Source organism: Macaca thibetana, chromosome 3 (genome assembly GCF_024542745.1).
Source record: "Macaca thibetana thibetana isolate TM-01 chromosome 3, ASM2454274v1, whole genome shotgun sequence".
Classification (NCBI taxonomy): Eukaryota; Metazoa; Chordata; class Mammalia; order Primates; family Cercopithecidae; genus Macaca; species Macaca thibetana.
In genome coordinates this window covers 62,100,117-62,122,894 of record NC_065580.1, presented here as the reverse complement: position 1 = coordinate 62,122,894, position 22,778 = coordinate 62,100,117, and the positions used below count along the sequence as shown (strand labels likewise).

At 33.1% G+C, this 22,778-nt stretch overlaps 1 protein-coding gene and 1 long non-coding RNA gene across 7 annotated transcripts in view; one reads left to right on the top strand and one right to left on the bottom strand.

Moving 5' to 3' along the window:
- PCLO (piccolo presynaptic cytomatrix protein) overlaps positions 1 to 21,178 on the top strand; it is a 396,658-nt gene extending 375,480 nt beyond the window's left edge. For all 6 annotated transcript variants that reach the window (XM_050782798.1, XM_050782796.1, XM_050782795.1 and 3 more), the window contains 3 exons: positions 13,737 to 13,871; positions 14,433 to 14,578; positions 16,526 to 21,178. In XM_050782798.1, coding sequence (XP_050638755.1) covers positions 13,737 to 13,871; positions 14,433 to 14,578; positions 16,526 to 16,666 — 422 coding nt within the window. In that variant the 3' untranslated portion in view covers positions 16,667 to 21,178. The remainder of the gene's footprint in view (positions 1 to 13,736; positions 13,872 to 14,432; positions 14,579 to 16,525) is intronic.
- LOC126949904 (uncharacterized) overlaps positions 19,616 to 22,778 on the bottom strand; it is a 109,024-nt gene continuing 105,861 nt past the window's right edge. Inside the window, exon 3 of the long non-coding RNA XR_007723993.1 lies at positions 19,616 to 19,703. This is a non-coding gene — a long non-coding RNA (uncharacterized LOC126949904). The remainder of the gene's footprint in view (positions 19,704 to 22,778) is intronic.

The following is a 22,778-nucleotide window of genomic DNA, read 5'->3' as shown; positions in this document are numbered from 1 at the left end:
TTTTAAAAAATTATTAAAGTATCTTGGAGGCCGGGCGCGGTGGCTCACGCCTGTAATCCCAGCACTTTGGAAGGCCGAGGTGGGCGGATCACAAGGTCAGCAGATCGAGACCATGGTGAAACCCCGTCTCTACTAAAAATACAAAAAATTAGCCGGGCGCAGTGGCGGGCGCCTGTAGTCCCAGCTACTCGGGAGGCTGAGGCCGGAGAATGGCGTGAACCCGGGAGGCGGAGCTTGCAGTGAGCCGAGATTGCGCCACTGCCAGCCTGGGCGACAGAGCGAGACTCCGTCTCAAAAAAAAAAAGTATTTTGGAATTAAAATGTAAAATAACCGAGATACCTATAGGAAAACAAAAGCAACTTTTTTGCTGCAGCAGAATCTAGTCTATCCTGACTTGTACAAGGATAAAATTACCCTGTAAGGTATCAAGATATAAGGATAAACATGTTCTGGTACTTGTACAAAATGAAAGGAATGATGGCATAGTGTACAAAGCACAGAGATAGATCCAGGAATACATGAGAACCAAAACTGGAATCACAAGTCAAATGGGACTGTCTAATAGATGGAATTGGGAGAATACCTCCCTATAAAGAGAAAAAAAAATTATGTATTCTTATCTAACCTCATACGCAATAGTGGCTCTTATATAAGATCCTAGCAAGAATCAGCTGACATGTTCAAGAGGGTAGTTAAAAAGAATTTAATGAAATGAGCACTTACAAAGTAAAGAAGGTGAAAGGAACTAACTAGGGAAGATGAAACAAGCACACAGGAACTAACCCCAACAAAAAGCCATTACTACCCTTTGGTCTAATGAATCATGAGGAGGCAGGCTGTTGCCAGAATCCAGCAAGAGCTATCCCCATGTTGGAGGGGATCCTGGATAAGAGCTACAGCCTTGTAGGAAGACACAGCCTCTGCAACACAATGCCACAACAGACAGGATTGGATGAGAGAAGGATCTAGGTACCCTGGGCTCTCTCCTCTTACCCTCAGATTTCTTGCTGGTAATTATTACTGAAACCCTGGAAGTCACAAGTTAAGGAAACCCAGGTGATGAAGTTCATAGTGTTCTTCTTCTTGGGACAAAAGAAGGCAAGAGACTAATGAAGAAGGGAACTGAAGAGAGAGAGAAAAAAAAGAATAACACAAGTGGATTAAGAACAAATAATTGGGGTGGAATTAGAGTTTGCTCTTTTATCTAGCATGACAGTTAAGGAAAAATAGGGTTGAGAAAGGGTTTTATAGAATGGAACAGTAAAATATTCCTGTATGTTGCGTCTAAAGAAAGCATAAAACCAGTCAGTTAAAACTGCAAGGAGGATCACATTTATTGCATTTTAAGAGTGATAAGATTAATTTAAGGACAGAGAAGGAGAAATGATGCAAGTAACCTAATGGACCAGTGGAAACGTATGATTGCCACCACTATTTATGTTCATTCAGGAGGTCTTCACAGGTTCACTCAGAGGTTTTCTGACTGCAGGGTCACCACCATCCACTCCTGGGAGAAGCTGGAGGTTGTTCTACAGCTATTGGTAGCTTCCCTCTTACAGACACAGAGTATTTTTCCTCACAGGAGCTCTTAGTTTTTCCAACATTACACTTTTTTCTGGTTTTATTTTCTAAATGTATTATATGACGATGCTAATGTTCTTCTGAGTTTAAAGAAGATATATAGACCCACTACTTTTCCTGGGTGGGTACTCCGCTTTTGGATCAAAAGTCAATATAAATGCTTGGGAGTTCTAGCCAAGGCCTTTGGAACTCAGGAAACTACTTTGTTTTGTTAAGCTTGACTGCTGTCTGGAAGGAGACTTTGCGAACATGTCGGTCTATGATACCAGCTCTACTACCTCATTCCTGGGCTTTGTTGTCTTGCGGCTTTTAGAAATTATTTCAAAACTCTAGATGTTTTAAATGTAATGTCCATTTAAAATTTCAGGTCTTCCTCTGTAATAGTTTAACATTTTTGTTGTTGTTGTCTCCCATAAAATAATAAGACACATTCCCTTATTAAAAAAATTGAAAGGGATCTGGTTATTTTCAGACACAGTAAAATAAATGCTAAGAAGCACATACCAAAAGGACAAAAATGCCAAAAAAAAAAAAAAAAAAACCACTGAAGGAGATCAATCAGAAAAAGCTTTTTTATTCTGCTTAAAATTGTGTTCTTTCTGGCTTTATCTCAGAAAGAAAGGATTTCTTTATGTAACAGAATAGAGAGAGAATGTGCGGGCTTGTCCTACTTTCACAGAAGTTTTAAATCTTATTAGGCCAGAATGCCTGCCTTATTGTATAAAATATCTTCTTGAATCTGAGTTATTTCAAATAAAGGTATTAATGAAAACTTCCAGAATTCTTCCTTGGGGAAAAAAAAATTAATGAAAACACTTTTAAAATGCGTCTTCCCTCAGCCCCCAGTTAGCCCTAAAACATGAGAATATGCTGGGAGGCCACCCCATAGCTTTGAATAATACAGACTCTGATATACATATAAATAAAAATGAAATTAATAGATTGACAATCATTTATTTTGGGTAAAACCGTAGATTTGAAAAAATATATCCGAAATATCTCTCATCAATGACCTCAGCTTAGTAGCATGGGACAAGCATGGGTTTTTGATTTAGAGCTGATAAATTTCTTTCTTCCGAAAGAGGTGGAAATGATATCTACCTTGTAGGACTGCTGGAAAGATTAGAGAAATAACACAAATTTGTTTATTAAACATCTAATATAGACTAGTTGACTTTTTTATGGGCTAAAAAGATAAAGATAAATAAGGGACAGTCCTTTAATTTAGATGGAATACATAAAACATCTGATGAGCAAGCATTGTTCAATGAATGAAATACATTGTTGTTACCATTTGAGTCAATTGTAACTCCCAACATAAAACAAACAAACAAAAAAAGAAGTATGCTTTCATAAACTAATGTTTTGGAAAGGAAATGGGTAAGCATTTATTCCCTGTCCTGATTGTACCTCATCTTTCCAGAATACACTCCCCACAAATCCTGGGTCCCCATTCCCCACTTTATACACATACTAATGCTAATCTCCCCATAAATTGCCAATCCTGTCTCCCCAACATCTACATACCTAGAAGTACAAACATGAATTTGGCCCAAAATTATTATCACATAATAAATAGATCACCACAGTTTTGTCGATAATCCTAGGCTACCTCGATGGAAACATTTAATCCAGTTGTGTGACCTTTGTCAGTTAGTCAGTCTACTTTTTTTTAAAGTGAAGGTAGTAATATATACTGTATTTAAAATGGTTGATTTAAAAAAACAAGATAAAATGGCAGAAGTTTACATGTTATTCTTCAAGTGATTCAACTGGTATTTGTCATTGACAATAGTGTAATATCCACTTGATTACAGAGGAGTTTATACTATGAAAGAGTGGAAAATTACATTTTTTGAAAAATTTGAAGGGTGAAAATTCTTTTTAACTTGAAAACCAAATCCAGTGAGTTGCACTCTAAATAAATAATCTATATTTGAACCTAAAGAACTTAATAAATGTTGTCTTAGGAATTCTCTTTATAACTCTTTAATCATAGTATGTGCTAGTAAAAACTGGACTCAAACATTTACTGTCATCTGTTAGATACATAGGAAAAAAAGGGATCTGAATAAGGGAGCTAGTTAGTGGCTCCATTTTTATACAAATTTCATTGCATAAGCAGGCTAATTTATCCAAGCCAAACTTACAAGATCTTAAGATCAAGGTATGTTTATTTTACAATAAAATCTAACATACTATAGAATAAAACAAATTACTTACATTCTGCTTCCCTCTTTCAAACACACAGTAACTAGGATAAACCTTAAAAAAATATAGTTCTTCATTCCTTCTATGTTGTCCTACACATAAATTGTTCTGTAGAGGTAAGAAACTTTGTCCAGAAAACATATATCTGGGAATTAAATTTAAAACATATCAGCAGCTTTAATACAGCCTTTGTAAAACAACGATACACCAGAAGATAAAATCCAGTGCAAATAAGATTATCAGAATTGTTTGTTTTTTTTTTTTTAAGTCGAGTAGCTTGCTTTGCTACTCGAGGATATGGTATACAGAAAAGAAAAGCACTAATTGTAGATAATTCTTGAGTACCAGAGTCAGAAGGCCTTTGACCTTTTAGAGGAGAGATACAATTTCAGCATATTAGGTAAAATTATTATAGATCCCAGGGTAATGTTAATACACCTCATTGGAAATCATACAGAAAGACTAGTGAATAGGACAAATTATAGAGAGCTGACTTTCTCTAATAGATTCAGCAAAGTGAAAAATGTCCTTTTTTTTTTTTTTGAAATTTCTATTAAAATCTACCGAATATTTGAATACAAGATCTTGTTGGTTTTTTGTTTACTCTGAATGAACTGAGCAATTAACCTAATGTTTTCTAAGCATAAATTGTCAAGTGCTTCTAACGGTCTTCCATTATATCAAAAATTTTGTAAGAAAAAAGACAATTGTATGAGATGATGGGTTTATTTCTTAGCGTGATTTAAACATTCCAGATGGTAAACACATATCAAACATCACATTGTACTCCATGAATATCTAGAATTGTTATTTGTCAACTGAAAATCTAATTTTCTAAAAAAGAATAAGGGAATATGGAGAAATAAAAAGAGTTAATGCTCATAGAGTAATTATCATTTCAGGGTTTGTTCTAACAGTTTACCTTTGTAATTTTGGCATTTGTTCATCACTTTCATCACCTAGGCTTGAAACTGGTAGAATAGAAACCATAAAAGGAAGGAAAATCAAATTGCACATGAGGGAATATACATCACTACTTTGGCTATTAACAGGTATTTGGGCATTAATAAGACTTTCCATAATGACTGGGTTTGAAAACTAAGTAAATCAACACAATTATTTAAAGCAGAAGATTTAATGACTTGCCTACCATCTCACAGGGCTAGAAGCCAGAATTCCTGGTTTTTAAAATCCATCTTAATTCTTCATTAGACTTTTCATAGATTTGGAATAAGTGATGGGAGCTAGGTAACAAATTATGAGGTGATAGACTGTCACGGCTAAATATCCATCTTATCAGACACCAATTCAGACTTCATTAGCTAACACCAGTGACCTATCTCATTGCTGTGTGGTATTTATTAGTGAAAATTCACAAATTTTCGCAGTGTAATGGGATGAGAATTTTATTCACTCTTTGCTTTTTTTCTTACACAGACTTTTCTTTTACAAGGCACCATTCTTTCCTTTTCTCTTCCACATTGTATTCATTTCCAGTTACTTAAAACTTGCCTCTAGAGAGACTTTTGCCTAAAACGGTCTTGCACTGGTAAAAGCTGCGGAGGTTGCAATAGAATTCTTAGAATTCTGAGAGATAGTAAACTCACTTTATACTATGCCCAGTTAAGTGGTACAGATACCAATAATGTAACAAAAAAGAAATATCTTCTCAATTAATATTCACTTTTCATGTTTTAGCAATTTCACATGATGAAGAATATTTCAAAAATAGTATTGCTGTGTTTATTGTTTAATCTAGACAATTTTCATAATTGACCTAATGTGCCTATGTAGACAATAACTTCTGGAAGACATCTTCCATTGTTTAAACAATTTAAAGAGTTGCTTACTATGCCATCTCCTCTTTCTAAAGTCCAGTATGTGGCTAAAATCAAAGAGCAAAATAGCCTCTGTAAACTCTTTTATTCTGATACTGTGTTACAAAAATGTTTTAAAGAGAATATTCCCATGAAGTCAGTGTTTTCACAATCTTATTCACGGAAAATCTAAGGTGGCCATGGGAGAATGGAGCCTCAGACTTAAAATCAGAAGACCTAGATTAAAATTCAGCTTGGGCCATTTAACAACTTGGCAAGTTACTTAAAATACCCAAATCACTTTTTACTCATGTGTAAAATAGAAATTATACCAACCTATGTCTTTTTATGAAATGATGAGATTGTATTCTGTTCATCGTAATGTTGTCCTAAAATATATTTCTCTATAAATACAAATTAGATAGCTAGAGAGAGAGGTATGTGTACAAATGTATGTGTATAGAGACCACATACACATATTTTTCAAAGATAAAATATATAGAAACTTTTTATCTGAGAAAATTCAAAAGTGAGAAGGCCATTGTATATATTGAGAATGAAGCACCAGAAAGTGATTTAAGAAATGCTCTGGAAGATAAAAATAAGCCAATTTGACAATTACATTAGTAGAAACACTTTAGCTAAAGAGAAAGCAGTAATCAATTTTGTTAGTGTAGAATTAAATTATTCATGTTCATCATCAAAAAATGATATTTTAAATTTATAAAATATTTTAAGGAAAGAACAAATGAATGAGTTAATTTCAATAAATATTTTAGCCATATTACTTTATTTAAAATTTTCACTAAGTTTACGAGACAAAATTTAAAATATTGAGGTTGAATAATTATACATTTTAATACTTTTTTTTTTTTTTTTGAGACAGAGTCTAACTCTGTCACCCAGGCTGGAGTGCAGTGGCACGATCCTGGCTCACTAAAACCTCTGCCTCCCAAGTTTAAGCGACTCTCGTGCCTCAGCTTCCCGAGGAGCTGGGATTACAGGCTCGCGCCACCATGCCTGGCTAATTTTTGTATTTTTAGTAAAGACAGGTTTTTGCTATGTTGGCCAGGCTGGTCTAGAACTCCTGTCCTCAAATGATCCATCCACTTGTGCCTCCCAAAGTGCTGGGATTACAGGTATGAGCCACCGTGCCCAGCCTAATACTATATTTTAATTTTAAATTCTATCAATTGATTCTCTGTTTTAAAATGTGAGTAAGTTAGTTCTCTTCCACTTTCTTTTTTCATTATTTTATTAATTGTCTGGATTTCATCTTCAAGTCCTTCCTCCCTCCCTGTCTCTTTCTCCCTTCCCTCCTCCCTCTTTTTTTCCTTTCTTTCCTTCTTTCTTTCACTCAGTCATTGCTGTATCCTCTGCCATAGTCATATATTTCAGAATGACTTTCTTTTATACATCAATATATCTTTCAGAGAGCTTATTTCTTTTTCTCCTGAATCCTTTTAAGAATGATTCCTATATTCTTGAAGTATAATATGAAATGGGATATATCAGTGTATCAACTCATCAATATTTCCAGGAATATAGGATGCTCTTTTGGTTCGCAGATTTATTCTTCTGTTATTTTGGAGAAATAATTTGGTATTTTTAAATAGATATTATTTTCTATTCTATTGAACTTACTTTTCCTGAGAAACCATTAACCGTATGATTGTTTTCTTCTCTATACCTCAATCTTTGTTCTCTACCTTTATTCTCTATGTTCTCTATGTTATCTTCTTTCTTTCCTCTGTGTCAATAATCTTAATTTTTATCTTACCTTATTTTGTTCCATGATGTTTGTACTTCATTAATAGTTTTAAAATTTGATTATTAGTGTCCTTAGATCTGGCATCTCCATTTTCACCTCATATATTGTCATTTCATTTTTAACCATGACTTCTACATCCTCCATCCCTTCCTCTTCTCCTTCTCTCTGTTCTTAAGTTGTAGATTTGTGCCACATTATAGGATAAATACCTTCTCTAGAGTAGGATTAATTTTTATTCTTTTAATACAACCAAAGAAGCATAAGTTTCAGGACACCAGGAGACCAGAAGGCTGGTCAAAGCATTTTCTAATGCCGTTTCACTCTTTATCCAAACCATATTATAAAACATCATCACATGTCCTCTGTGTGTGTGATGGATTTTTGTTTGTTTGTTTGTTTGCTTGTTTTGTTCAAAGGCTCAAGCAGGTCTGGAGCTGCCGCCCAACCTGCAAACATGGAGGATTTTGCCTCCATCTATGTATTTGCTTCAAAAGAAAAAAAACATAACAAACCTATAAAAGGTCAGATATAAGAGATAGCAATGGACCCACAATGATGCAACCACCTGCTTTGAGACAACCTCAGTAAGCACGTCCTTTTTTCCTTTAGTAGCAAAGAACAAGCTGGTTCAATCTTTGAACAGAGAGAAACTTTTAAAAAAAATTTCACAAGTATCACACTGTGAAGCCTGTGAAGTTAAGCGTTCCAAGAAAGAAACAAGCAATGTGATTACTTGAGAACTTCAATTAGCAAGTTTTTAATTACACTTTTCTCCCCAAGTGAGAAGGTGAAAAACAACAAATTTCACATATGCGGTGTGTTGGGATTTTAGGTCTATAACAGAAGACTATGACCTATCAAAGTGAATTTCTCCCAGATAAAATTTGTCTTGCTATTCTATTTCATCATGATCATTAGTGTGATCAATTCTATTCACAACTACTATTGACTCCAAAGAGCAAGAGAGAATTTTCCTTGACTCCCTCCCTTCCATGTTAGAATCCTCTTTTTCCTTCCCTCCCAGGTATGGTTTGAGAGATTGAGGAGTAGCTATCTACTTTTCTATGGCTTTAAAGGAAAGAGTGAGAGTTGCCTTATAGACAGATTTGCCACCTTATTTAACTAGGTTTTTTGCTCCCTCTTTTACCATTTGATTAAATGTTTTCTGTCAGTATTCACTCAATCAAGCTGAGGTGTATGTTATTCCTATGAAAAGATATACTAAGCTTTACATATGTCTCCTACTTTATCTTGGAGCTCCAGTAATGGGGAGGCATGGCTGTTTTTCCTGATTCTACTGAAACTCTTGCATCTTCATAGTGATAAGCCAAGGCTGCCACTCTCAAAGGTTTATTTTGATTTATTTATTTATTTATTTATTTATTTATTTATTTATTTATATATTTTAAGATGGAGTCTGGCTCTGTCGCCCAGGCTGGAGTGCAGTGGCGTGATCTCGGCTCACTGCAAGCTCCGCCTCCCAGGTTCACGCCATTCTCCTGCCTCAGCCTCCTGAGTAGCTGGGACTACAGGTGTCCGCCACCATGCCTGGCTAATTTTTTGTGTTTTTAGTGGAGACAGGGTTTCACTGTGTTACCCAGGATGGTCTGGATCTCCTGACCTCGTGATCCGCCCACCCCGGTCTCCCAAAGGGCTGCAATTACAGGCGTGAGCCACCGCGCCAGGCCTATTTTGATTTTTTTCTAGGGCTGGCTACTCTCATTGTTCATCTACTTCCCTATGATGGGGGATTTAGTAATAATTCTCAGGGCTTTGTCAATTCATTTCTCGTTTCCTGACAAGATTTTGTGATATTGTTGTACTCAAGAATGCTGCTAACTTGTACCTTACCAGAAACTGCCTTTTCATTCCCAGACATCACTTCTTTGGATTATCTGTTCAGAAACTATAGCCTATTCCTTGCTTTGTTGGTACTGATTAACACTTTCGTACATTTTACATTTTTTTCTGCTTACCCACCCACCCCCCCACCCCCCGCCGCCAAATTCTCTAGATATTGAAGAAGGGAGATCTTAAGATCTCTGATTTTCTCATTTTTATTTTAGAGATTCTTTACTTTCCTGTGAAGGTCCTTTTAAAAAAGAGAGATTTTAATGGGCTTGTTTATGATTATTTAAAATGGTTAAGGAATCAGAACTGAATTTGCCCTCGCAAATTCAAAGAAACATATAAGGTGAGATTTGTAGTTTCCCATCTGTCAAGAATGTATAAACAAAATGTGAGTCAATTAGTAGTAGGGTATATTCATGACACCAGACGTTTTATACCAAATCATTGAGAGGATAGTAGTGTTGCAGTTAAGAGAGTGCATGTCGTTTCTAAATAGGAATGTTAAGAAGCCAGGTGATGTTGACTAAATTCACTATTAAGTTTTCTAGTTTGTTGATGGATTTTTTCAAAGCACCAGAATTTTTATTTATTATCTACTTTTTTTCTGTTCTCTATTAATTTTAGTGGACATCTTTATTATTTTCTGTCTTGTACTTTTGTTTTACTTTGTTGTTCCTTTCTAGATTTTGAGTTGGAATTTAAACCAACTGTATTTTTTATTTTTTATTGATAGCAGATAGAAGAATATGTGTATTTTCTAATTATTACTTGAAATGATATAGGAGTTTAAAGCCATTTATTTTCATGTGATCATTTCTTTAACTCTTACAGATTCTGATATATAGTGTTTTATTGTCATTATTTTTCATAGTATTTTTCCATTCACTCGAAAGTTGGTTAGTTGAAAGCCATTGAGTGTATTATCACATAATGTTGATAATAGCTTCATTTTATAGAACTCACTAATGTCTTCTTTGTAACTCAATATATGATCAATTGTTGAATATGTTCCATAGATGACTGAGAAAAAGGTATATTTGTTATTATCAGGGTATAGTGTTTGATATATATCCATGAGATCTATTTTATTGATTATAGTGTCTCAATATTTTATCTAGTTTTTTAGTTCACTTGCCTTTTCTTATAATGTTAATATTGCATTATTATCATCTTTACTCCTCCTTAAATCCTCTACATCCTTACATCTTACTTTGTAGTTTCAACTTTACATAAGTGGTACATGGATATTGATAAATGTTGTGTCTTCATTATAATTTATGAATTTCTAGTTTCATACAGTGTCTTTGTCTTGTTTGCTGCATTTTGGCCAGAATTCTGTTTTACATGATAATAAGATCTCAACCTCTGCACTCTTATTGATTCCGTATGCCTGACACACTTGCCAATATCTGTATTTTTTACTATTTGGAACAAAACTAGTTGTATTTCTTATACATTGTATAGAACTAGGCTTTGCTTTATGAGCCAATCTGAAAAAAAATTTAAAATAGGCTAGCTAAAACTTACTCATGTTTAGTGATATAATAGATATGCTTGATCTCAACTCTGCATTTTATAAGCATTGTATATATTATGTCATATTTATGATATTTCTCCCCTTGACCTCTGAGTTTTTAAATTTTCTTTTGGAATTAAGAAATTTTTGTATCATTGTTCTAAAGGTTTTCCTTTTATTTATAGTTTTTATCATGTCTAACTCCTGTTTCTCTTACATGACCATTGACTACCTGGTTTGTTAGTTTTAAATGGCATCCTTTGTTACCTATTACCTATACAAAAATCAATAATCCCATTCTGCTTTCCTGTTTCTCTCTCCCTTCTTTATTCATTAATTTTTAGTTTCATACTTTATACTGTCAGAAATATGGCATTTCCATACTATCTCTTCCACCAATGAATGCTCAATCTTCATTCTATAATTAATTATATTGAATAATTACCATCAGTCCTTTTGCTGAAGTTTCTCTAGTTGTCTCTTGGATTTGATAAAAAGGATCTTATGTCCTTCTCAGAGAGTCAAACTTTATGAAGTATTCCCTGAGTTCTTTCATGCTGAAAATTATAGGCTTGATACTTGAAAGACAGTTTAGCTGGATATAAAATCTTTGACTTATACTTAGAGTTTCTTGAAAGTAAACCTCTCTCTACTGTGGACTAACTATCTGTAATCATTGGCTCATGAATTATTATTTAATTCTATCTAGAAGGTTTGTATTTTAGTTTATAAAACACATAGAAGAGAATTTTGTCAATTTTTGGGCTACAGTATTAGTTCTTTGACAGAGGAAGAGACTGAGGAGAGATATGTTATAGACATTTTTCCACATGTAAGGGTATATCTGGACTTACAAAATTTAAGTTAATTTAATCAAACAGTTGCTTAATCTAGAAAAGAATACCTCTATCAATTATTTTCCCAAAATGTTACAAAATTAAATCAAAATGATCAAATAACTATAGCCTAATAATTTTAGAACTTTATTCACAGTGTTTTGTTATTTCATTTCTTCCAAAAATGAGTCAACTATACTCTATAACAGTTGTTCTCAAAATGTGGTTCACAGAGCTCCATGGTTCCCCGAGATTTTTAAGTTCATAAAGTCAAAATCATTTTCAAAACACACTGAAATTATTACCTATTTCACTTGGTTGACATTTATATTGGTAGTGCAAAGTAATAGTGCATGAAAGTGCTAGGAACTTATTTCCAATTAAGGCAGAGGCAAGAAACTGTGCATGTAGACACTTTATTTATTTACCAACATGCTCTTACAGGGAAAAATATGCCAGTTTCACTTAAGGGTATCCTCAATGAATCAGTTCAACTGTTTAAAAATCTAAATCCTTCAGTGCATTTCTTTCTAATATTCATGTGATTAAATAGGAAAAATTCTTAAAGTGCTTATGACACATACCAAAATATAATGGTTGACTTAAGAAGTCTGAGGCTGCAGTGTGCCATGATCAGGCCACTGCATTTCAGCCTGAGAGACAGAGTGAGAACCTATCTCTAAAAGGAAAAAAAGAGGTGAAGTGCAGTGTGGCTCATGCCTGTAATCCCAGCGCTTTGGAAGGCCAAGGCAGGAGGATTGCTTAAGGCCATGTGAGGCCAGCCTAGGCAATATGGCAAGACTCCATCTCTACAGAAGGAAGGAAGGAGAAAGAAAGAAAGGAAAGAGAAAGAAAGAAAGAGAATGCAGCTGTCTTCTATTAAGCCATGCACTAATGAAATTGTAAAAATATAAAAGAGTACATCTATTATATTTTTGTTTTGGAAAATATGGTTATGTTCATTAAAACATTTTCATTAAAGCAGTTATTGTCATTTAATTTGATTAATAAATATTTTTAAATATCTACTTTGGAATTTTAATTAAAAATTAGAAATTTTATATTTCTAATATTGGTAGTTATCCACATAAACAAATATTCTTTGAAGACCCTCAATTTCTTTGAGTGTAAATAATTCCTGAGATCAAAATGTTTGAGAATAAATTATCTACAGCCATGTTTAAAGACCTTCAATAGATTCCTATAGATCTAAAGGGAAAAAACAAATTCTTAACATGGCTTCAATTTCCAATATGTTACAATCTCATAGGCATTTATTTCTCATGTTATGTTTCCTTTTGCGAACACACTGTTCCTTCTCTCTGGAATGTCCTCCCTAATCCATCTCACCTAATTAACTCTCATCCTTCTGGTTTCAGCTTAAGCAGCACCTCCCTAGATATCTGCTCCTTTGTTTTAGCCTCCATTGAAACCATGCTTCTGTACTTCAGAACCTTTCCTCTTTTTATAGTTATATATTTATTGATGGAAATATTTGATTAATGGTTTTCTTCCCAATAGATAGAAAAACCATGAAACCAATAAGCACCCACATTTTGGCTTATCATTATATTCACTCTTCCTAGCAGAGTACTTAGCACAGAGTAGGGTGGGAAATAAAATATTTGTTGGAGAATGAATAAGTGAATTAATGCATGAATTGATATAGAGTCGTATCTCTTGATAGAGTCATATCTTTGTGAATTGATACAGTCATATCTATTACTTCTTCTGCCCTAAAAGTCTACAGTTGAGTAAAATTGATCTACATGCATTTCTCCATACCTCCCTTGTTACTAAGCTATCATAATATTTAACATACTTTGGTGTAAGCATCTGTATATTTATCAGTCTGCCCATAAGATTGTTCACTCTTTAAGGGCTTTAAGGGCATGGAACTGTATTTTATTCATATCTAAATAAATGAATCTGTGATAAATTTTGTGTATTTTATTCATCCGTGAATAAATTTATTCATCTGTGAATAAGTACACAGATGAATAAAATACAGTCATAAGATATTTAGCACTTAGGATGTCATAAGATATTTAGCACTTGATAAACAGTAAATGAATGTATGAATGAATTATTGAACTAAACATTTCATATATGGCATTACATACTTCTTTACATTTTTATTAAATTCTCCCAGCTAAAACTCAGGTAATGGGAGAAATAAAGATTGCACTGAAGAAGGAAATGAAGACAGATGGTGAACAACTAATAGTTGAAATTCTCCAATGCAGAAATATTACATACAAATTTAAGTCTCCTGATCATCTACCAGGTATCTAATTTTATTATAGTGATCAATATATCTAGAATTTTTTAGGGATGTGTCATATATTCTGGAAAATGTTAACTAAAATTTGAACTGTACAGTAAATAGGTCAGAAAAAAGAACTGATTAACATATGTAACAAGTTGTTTTCTTTCGGTTTTTAGCTAGATATTTTAACATATACATTAGCGTGTTATATTCATTAGACAACAGAAGGACAAATTTAAATTGCTAAGAAAATAGATATATCAGCTAGATGTGGTCGCTCCTGCCTGTAGTCCCCACTATGTAGAAGGCTAAAGCAGAGAGATCACTTGAGCCTAGTAGTTTGAGGTTAAGTGAGCTATCTGGCCACTGCATTCCAGACTGGTGACAGAGTAAGACCCTGTCTCAAAAAAATAATAAATAGGCATATCTTTTAATCATTTTATGTTGTCTGAAACAAATTGTTTACAATCTGCTGGCTTGGTACAAAATGTAGGAAGAACTCTCAGTATACTGTTATAATTCTTTCAATAGAAATTTATACGACTGATGGAATTTAATAGGCTGAATTCTTATTTTCAGATTTATATGTGAAAATATATGTGATGAATATTTCTACCCAAAAAAAGGTGATCAAGAAAAAAACAAGAGTATGCAGACATGATCGAGAGCCTTCATTCAATGAAACTTTTCGATTCAGTCTAAGTCCTGCAGGACATTCTCTTCAGGTAACTCTGTATTATGTAGTTGATATGTAAAACTTCTCATTCATGTTGTATTTATTTTTATTCCATTATTCAATATTTATATACTGATCATACACTATATGACATTTGAGAAGTTAATTATTTTTTAGCAGTATCTCCCCAGGAGTCTTTTAGAATTCCACAGCCCATTCACCTCATCCAATCAGTTGCCAAGCCTTCTCTACTCTGCCTGCAGTTTATTTTACATAGATTCCTCTTATTTCCATGCTCACTGCCACTAAACCTTTTTAGGTCCCCATCTTTGTTATTCAAATCATTTCACCTGTTTACCTGGCCAATTGTAATTTATGTCTTATCCGTTTAGTTCATTTCATCACAGCACTGCCAGAGTTACCTTTTAAAACCCTAGTTAGTTTACATTAAACTTGTTAGTTTACATTAAAGGTCTTCAATTATCTTGAATCATTATCTTGAATCATTCAGAGTCTTCCAAAGTGAGTTTTAATTGGACTGACTTAGTCTCAGCTCCTTGGATACTTTTCCACTCAATACTCCAGTCACAACAGACTCTCTTCAAGTCATGTTAAGCCTCCAATCCTTTGCTCATATTTTTCCGCCCTTCAAAGCTCCCTTTTCCAACTCTCACCATCTATTACAATACTCCACATCTTTCATCTCTCCTTACTGATGACCCTGGGTATCATTCATCATACTGTATTCACAAAACATTTTGCTTCTATTATTAGGTTACCAATTTCAGTCTGTCTTGTAACAACAATATCTGTACTTATCTGTCATTGCTTCTATGCTATCAGTTTCTCTAGGGCAAGGCCTAATTTTCATTGCCTACAGCCTACACAATGCTTTGCACATAGTAGGTTTTCAGGAGATATAGAGACAAGGAATGAAAGTAGAAATGGGGGAATGAGAAAAGAGAAAAAAATGTAGGAAGAGACCATGGTACAGGAAATTAAAGGTTTGAATTAGAGACAAAGATAAAAGATATTACAAAGCAAAAATGTATTGAGAAGATTAACTGATATTAGACTAGAAAGGAATAAAGAAAAATGACACTCTGAAGTCTGTGTCAACAAATGTATTATTTCACAGAGATTACGTAGTCAGGGGATTTGGAATAGAGAAAGATCAAGAGTTTTTCTGAAATGAATTTGATAAGAAGGCAGAGATTCAAGTGAAAATACACAATGTCATTTGAAATCCCTGAATCAGAAATCAGAAGAGACAGTCATATCTGGATGTACAAATTTTGAAGTCAGAAGCATAAAAGTTAAGTTTTAGCCAGGAATAAGGGTAAATTATATAACCAAAGGAGATTCTGAAGAGAAAAAGAGAATACAATTACAAGGATTAATGCTTAGCTCCTCTGAATGCTCTCTACCTTTCCTTCAACTCATCTTTAAAATGAAAAAAAAAATTCTTTAGTTTGAGACCCTTGTGATAAGTTCTGCATATGACTTCAAAAAGCAGTTTGGAAGTACATACTGTAGTAAAATCATCAGAAAATTTAACACTAAATAAAAACAATGCCCGGTGAAGTTATATTTATTTGTTCAGAATTCAGATAATCTTTTATTTGATTTGGCTTCGTGTAAACTAGTAAAAAATTATTTGGCAAAGTTATTTTGTGAAACTTTCCATCAATTTAAGCATAAACTTAGAATTGGCTGGTTATACATTTCTTACCTAGTATTCTCATTTTCTTCAGAATGTGTCTTTTCCTTTGCAGAATAATACAAATGTTGATGTGCGTTAATTTATATTACATGCAAATCTTTAGAGAACACCTTGATTATTAGTTCTCCTGCAAGTATATCTGCTACTTCTACTCAGCGTCACCCTCTTTTGTGCTATTTTTTTGATGATTAAATGTTCTTAAAAGAGATTGAAAACTGTACACATATATACGTATATAAATTAAATATGTTTATTTTTGACTATTTTTTCTAGATTTTACTTTTCTCCAATGGAGGAAAGTTTATGAAAAAGACCTTAATTGGTGAAGCCTGTATCTGGCTTGACAAAGTGGATCTCAGAAAAAGAATAGTCAATTGGCACAAACTTTTGGTCAGTCCTACTCAAACGCATTGAAGAAACACGTCTTCTCAGGGTATAGAAACTGCTCTAAATAGCCTCACATCAAGACTACAGTTAGAAACTAAGCTAAGTTTTGAGAGGCAAATGTAAGAATGGGAACAACAGGCAAAAACATGCTTAATACCTTGTACATTTATTGTTGTGTATGTATCACACAAAGATATTCGATTGAAAAAGTTCACATATTGAAAATAAAAAGGAATGGAGTTCTGAGACCTTGAATTTCCCATGGCTGTGAAGAGAAACTGTGAAACAAATTTTGATTACTTAAGGCAAAAATCTTTGAGCAGAGTTGAGCTATACCTTAAGACAGAGGCTCAAAGATTAATGTGGTTTCCATGTAGCACAAAGGTAATTCTTTATGCAAAGAAGCCTTGGTTGAAAGGAAAGAACTGATGTAACAAATCTCAGTTTTCAAAACTTCAAAAATCTTCCTTCATCATCTTCTATTCAGACAACCAGATGCTTTCAGATTCGGACATAAAATATACCTACAATATGTGTCCAGGACTGGAAGTGAGGTGGCTATGTTCTTAGGGAAAATGGAATAGGAGATGTACAAATTATGCCTTTTAGGCCGTATCTTACCAGTTTTCTGTGTGTCTAAATGTTACAAGGGTATACAACACTGACTTTGGAATCCATGTGGTAAAAGCACATTTGTTTCAGTGTAACTTGAAATAATGTAGAGTGAAGATAATACTAGGTAAAAATAAAATTGAATTTATCTAGAAATAAAACTGTGACTGGCTAACAAAGAAGAATGTTGTCCCATAAAATACTGGAATTTTGTTTGAAACCATCAAAATCTTCATAATTTACCATTAAGCCAAGACATCTTCAATCTATGTACCAAAGGACCTAGAGTAAACTGATATGTTCTAGGAAGCATGATAACTTACTCTTTGTGAAACTGCAAATAAATGTATTATCCTGCACATTTCCTTTCTCTTGCGTGATGCATTGACAGAGAAAGAAAATTCTTTCTCTGGCAAACGAACTATATTAATCTTGTGATACTGATTAATTAAATGGATATCATTTCCTCATTTCATAATATTTTACCCTTTTTTTTTCCTTAATGAGTTAATTCATTTACTGATTGTATCATGAAAACATGACACTAAATGAGTTCTTTCTAGTGCTCTATTTTCTTACTTTAGTGACAATATCACAGTGATCAAGTTCATCAATGTTGGGAAAATATGTGAAAAGTCAACACTTACTGGAGATTAAAATATACTTTGAGCTATTTTAATAATAATGAATAAAACAACTAATGTCCAAGTCTTAAAATCAAGCACCCTCTTCTCTATTAGCATTATTAATTAAGGAAGTAACGTGAAAGTTGTGGAAAACACACTCAGCAGGGAATAAAAGCCTGTCTTCTGGTCTTAGTTCTGCCACTGACTATGTCACCTTGCACATGTCACTTAAACTCACTTTACCCCAGTTTTCTTATCTGTAGGATAAAAATAATTATATATCCTTAACCTTCCAAATGAGATGTTGTGATGATAAATCAATGATCCATGAGAGATGAAAGCACATTTCCAAATATAGTTTTATACACAGAAGTGAGGAATAATTATTACATAGCTTTTTAATTCTCAAATTTTATATGTGGAAACCATCATCTAAACCAATGGCAAGGATTGACATGGATAAAAGCAGTAAATTAGCTGCAAAACTTATTTTTTATTTAAAATATAAACTTTAACCTGAATAAACGTGAAGAATTACATGAAAAGGATTTGCAAATTTTGTTATCCTCAATTAAATGAATAATGCTGGTCTTACCCAATTCCTACATTCTACCCAAAATAAATAAATCAAATTGCTTCTTAGAGCATTCTGAACTTAAAACTTTCTGCTTTATTTAATGGTGAAGTGTTAGTGGGATTAGAGAAACCCATCTCTAGATATTGGTTGGATATTGAATTTTCTCATTTTTAAAGAAATCAGTTTTATATATATATATATAAATTCACTCAGAATATAAATTCACTCTTCTGCAAACTGAGAAAGATAACCATAACTTTTCTTCCCTCTATTTTTTAATCCCCCTCCACTGACAGTACAATGTCATTTACCATTGACATTGCTCTAAAATGAGCATGGGAGAGTGGAATCATCAAAAACATTATATTGCTAGTATTTTATTTTTAGAAACTATTAGATCTGCTGATGGTTGCCATGGATATTTCCAGCAGAAACTAGCACTTGAAGAAGCCTATAATCATCACTCATAATTGGGGAAGAAAAGGTCCAAGAAGATCTCCTTCTGACATAAAAAGGCTCTGATATTTGCCCTTGAAAGAAAACCCTGACTCATCCCTGATCCTCTTTTGCAGCCACTCATATCCAGAGGTATGCATGAGAGTTTGTATAACCAGTTAGTTTTCTTCATTCCAGTTGCAATTTCTTTTAGAATAATATAAATGGAGGGATCACCAAAACAAAGATTATCTCTTTGGTAGCTATTTAACCTGAAAGAGTAGGAGTCCTTCCATTATAGAAGCCCCTCCGTTCCAAGGAACTAGTGATGGGGCTAGGTCAATCAGCAGAGCTGACAACAGGGCTTCTTTTTGTGCACCAGCATTCCCCTTCAGAGAGCATAAGATCCTGCCATGGTGCCAAGTTTGAAGCTGACCAAACTTCTAGGTTGTACTGGAATTATTCTATGCAACACTGATCCTTATATGAATGCGTTTCTTCTGAATGATGTCGATTACCCTTCTTACAACAAAACTGTTTCTTTTTTATTGCAAATAGGGCTCTTGGTGTTTTTTACTTTTTTGTACATATCACAGTACATGGTTTTTCACTCTTTAGTTTATTTCATTTTATTGGAACTAACTTTTTTTTATTCTAATACTGACAGAGTTTGTAATCTCTATATAATACGTAATTACTCCAATTACAGCACTTTTACCTTGAAGAGCATCTCAATTTTTCCCACAATTTCATTGAGTCATCAGAGACTGATGTTGCTTCTTGGTTTAAAAATTGGTCCTAAGGAAACTTTCAGCTGTAGAAACAAAAGCACAGAGTGAATTTTTACAAAAGACAGGGAAGATAGAATAGTCATTACAGACACAAATAACCCTAGTAGCAAGAAGTTGGTGTTTTCCCTGTTTTTACTTAAGATTAAGGAGATTTTTGGTGACTCTGAACCCTTTATTTATATTTCAGTTTAAAATATCAAGACTAAGGGGCATCAATTGTCTTTATTCCTTAATATTGCCCATATTTTAACAAATTACACTAATTAAATGCATATTTTCAGCATACCAGTGGAATTAATTTTGTGGATCACACACATTTAAATAGTCATATTGTGGGAATATTATAGCTGGTAACCAGCTGATATTGATTCTTATTATAGGAATGACTGTAATGATAGTGGTGGTAGCAGTAGTGATATTAGCGGTGGTGGTGATGTGAAGTAAAATAAAATTATATATTATATTGTGCCCAATTTATTAGAAATTATTTGATCAATGCTTCATTTCATCAAAATATCATAAAGATGTTTATAGTATTTTTACTTTATTATTTAAATCATAACAATATTTTTAAAAACTTATTTTCATTGCTACAATGTCAAATATTCCAAAATCAGCCAACTACAGCTATATATGTGTTATGTGTGATAGAAGTGATCTTCCTTCCCTCTTTTTGAGCTTGAAATGAAAGTGAAAGAAGACTCAATGAATAATTATGAGCTATTTATTTAATAATTACTTACCTTGGGTATAGTACAATAATGAATGAGTGAAACAATTATTCTCATTGAATATGATACAGTGCTGTTTTCTGTATGTTTCATGTTCTATTATTAAAGGTATCCATTAAGCCAAAATTATTTAATCAAATTCTTTATCTGATAGGTAGATTGAGAGCATTTTCTTAATTCATTACCTTGTACATAAGTATACATTTGGTAAAGTAGACCAAGTTGAAATGTTCATTTCATTTGGCATTCAGCATGTGAATATGATTATTGTTTGATTGTGTCTGTATATTTGTTAGGTGACGTGCTCAGGTGCTCCCACTACTGATTAATGTGTGTGCTAATATCCTAACAACACATATGAGGTTTAAGAAAAAATTTTCTTGTCTGAAAACATAAACACCTTAATAAAACTGATTTTGAAATAAAAACTAAAGTACTTGAAGATATGTCTTGTTTCTGACTATATGTTGCATGCCATGTTGGTGATTTGCTAATGTGTTTTTTTGTTTGTTTTACCCAAATCCCTTTGGAAAATCTAATAGACAAATGCAAATTCTTGGACTAAGGACTGTATAAATTGACCTGAAAATAACATGAGAGTTGTATTTAAAAAAAAAAATGCTTGTAAATCCATCTTGAGTTTTACTCTATGTAAAAATATGTCTTGGTTTTGTGATTGTATACAAGATGTATCTTGATAACTTATGTAAATTGTGCCGTATAAAGGCTGTTGCCTCAGCCTTACTAATAAATATTGAAAATATCACCTTTGACTTCTTGTGTTTATCAACTTGATAAATTCATCCTTAATATAAAGATAAAACTTTTCAGGACATCTTCTCTGAAAATTGTATTGTAAATATATTCACTCGCCCAGTTTTAAAATTGTATTGTAAATATAGCAGAGTTACAGAAAACAGAATTAAACAAATGCATAGCTTCATAAATGATCAGATGTCAGACATTCTTATAACCACCACCCAGGCCAAAAAATTGAACTTTGCCAGCCATCTCATAAGTCTTCCATTTAACCCATCTCTATCACAACTCACTCCCACCCTTCTAAATGTAACACTATCCTGATTTAATGATAACAGTTTCTTGATTTATCACTCACACAGCCCACAAAACACTAGTGTAGTTGTCATGTTCTATTTTTAATATTTTTCTAAGAGTCTTTTAATTTACATATTCTCCTACCCCTTCCTTCTTTTTCAGTGAGTCTCTCTCAAAAAAAAAAAAAAAAAAAAAAAAAAAAAAAAAAAAACCACTTGGTCTTTGCACCTGTAAGATTCCTTGCAAACTGGGTTTTGCTCATTGCATACTACAGTTCAGTTAACAAGTTTCTCTGCCTCTGCGTTACTTGTACATTGGTATTTTTTTCTATATGCCTGGTCCAAATCATGTTCAATTTCTTTGTCACAGGTTGGTCTTGTATTCCTGTACTGGGAGGCACATATGTCTGGTGGTCTCTTACTTTGTCCTGCTTGTGGCCACTGATGCTGAATCCCTAAAATATATTTATTAATTAATTAAATGTTGCAAAATGATAATATTATATATCAATCATTATTTCTTCTTGAAATATTTAGAAAAAGATAAACTTCTTTTAAGTCAATATTTGGTTACCCCATGATATAGTCTGTACAAGAAATCTAGGATAAAGGCAGAGAAAGCTGGACAATTTCCCTTTATTCGTTTACCATATTTCAAAATGATAGATAGTTCCCTACCATCCTCCAAAAATAATGAATTCCTTTTTGTTTTTACTTTTAATGTCATTATAAAACCAAAGATTGAAACATATTTAATATAATTCTTTGAAGCTATTATTCATATTAATGCTCAGATTTACCCTTTTTGGCCAGTTAAGGCATGTCTGAGGGGGCTTACATGTTTACTACATTCTTTGATACTCTCTTGCTATAACAAGTAAGTTATCTATCATTTTTTAACCTTAAAACAGTGTAAAAAACTAGTTGCTTTAAATTTTTATTTTTTATCTATCCATCTCTCTGCAATAATTAAATTTAGGAATGTATTGATACTGATTGATCAAATTTTATGTAATATACTTCTGGTAAACTTTTAAGGGCATTCTTAGGTGAAGTGTATCTTGGAGGTTTTCTTAAGAAATGCCAGGTCTAAAGAGTTATAAATAGATGAATGATTACCAAGTTCAGGTTTTTGACTATTTATTTTCTAGGTATTAAAAACTGAAAATGCCTCAAACTACAGTCTAAAGATCTTGAAGACTGAGACAAAATAGTTATCTATTAAAAGACAGTGATAAAACTATAATTGCAAAAATATTGAAATCTTTCCTTCTTGTATAACTAACAACTCCAAACAAATTTAATTTTTTTA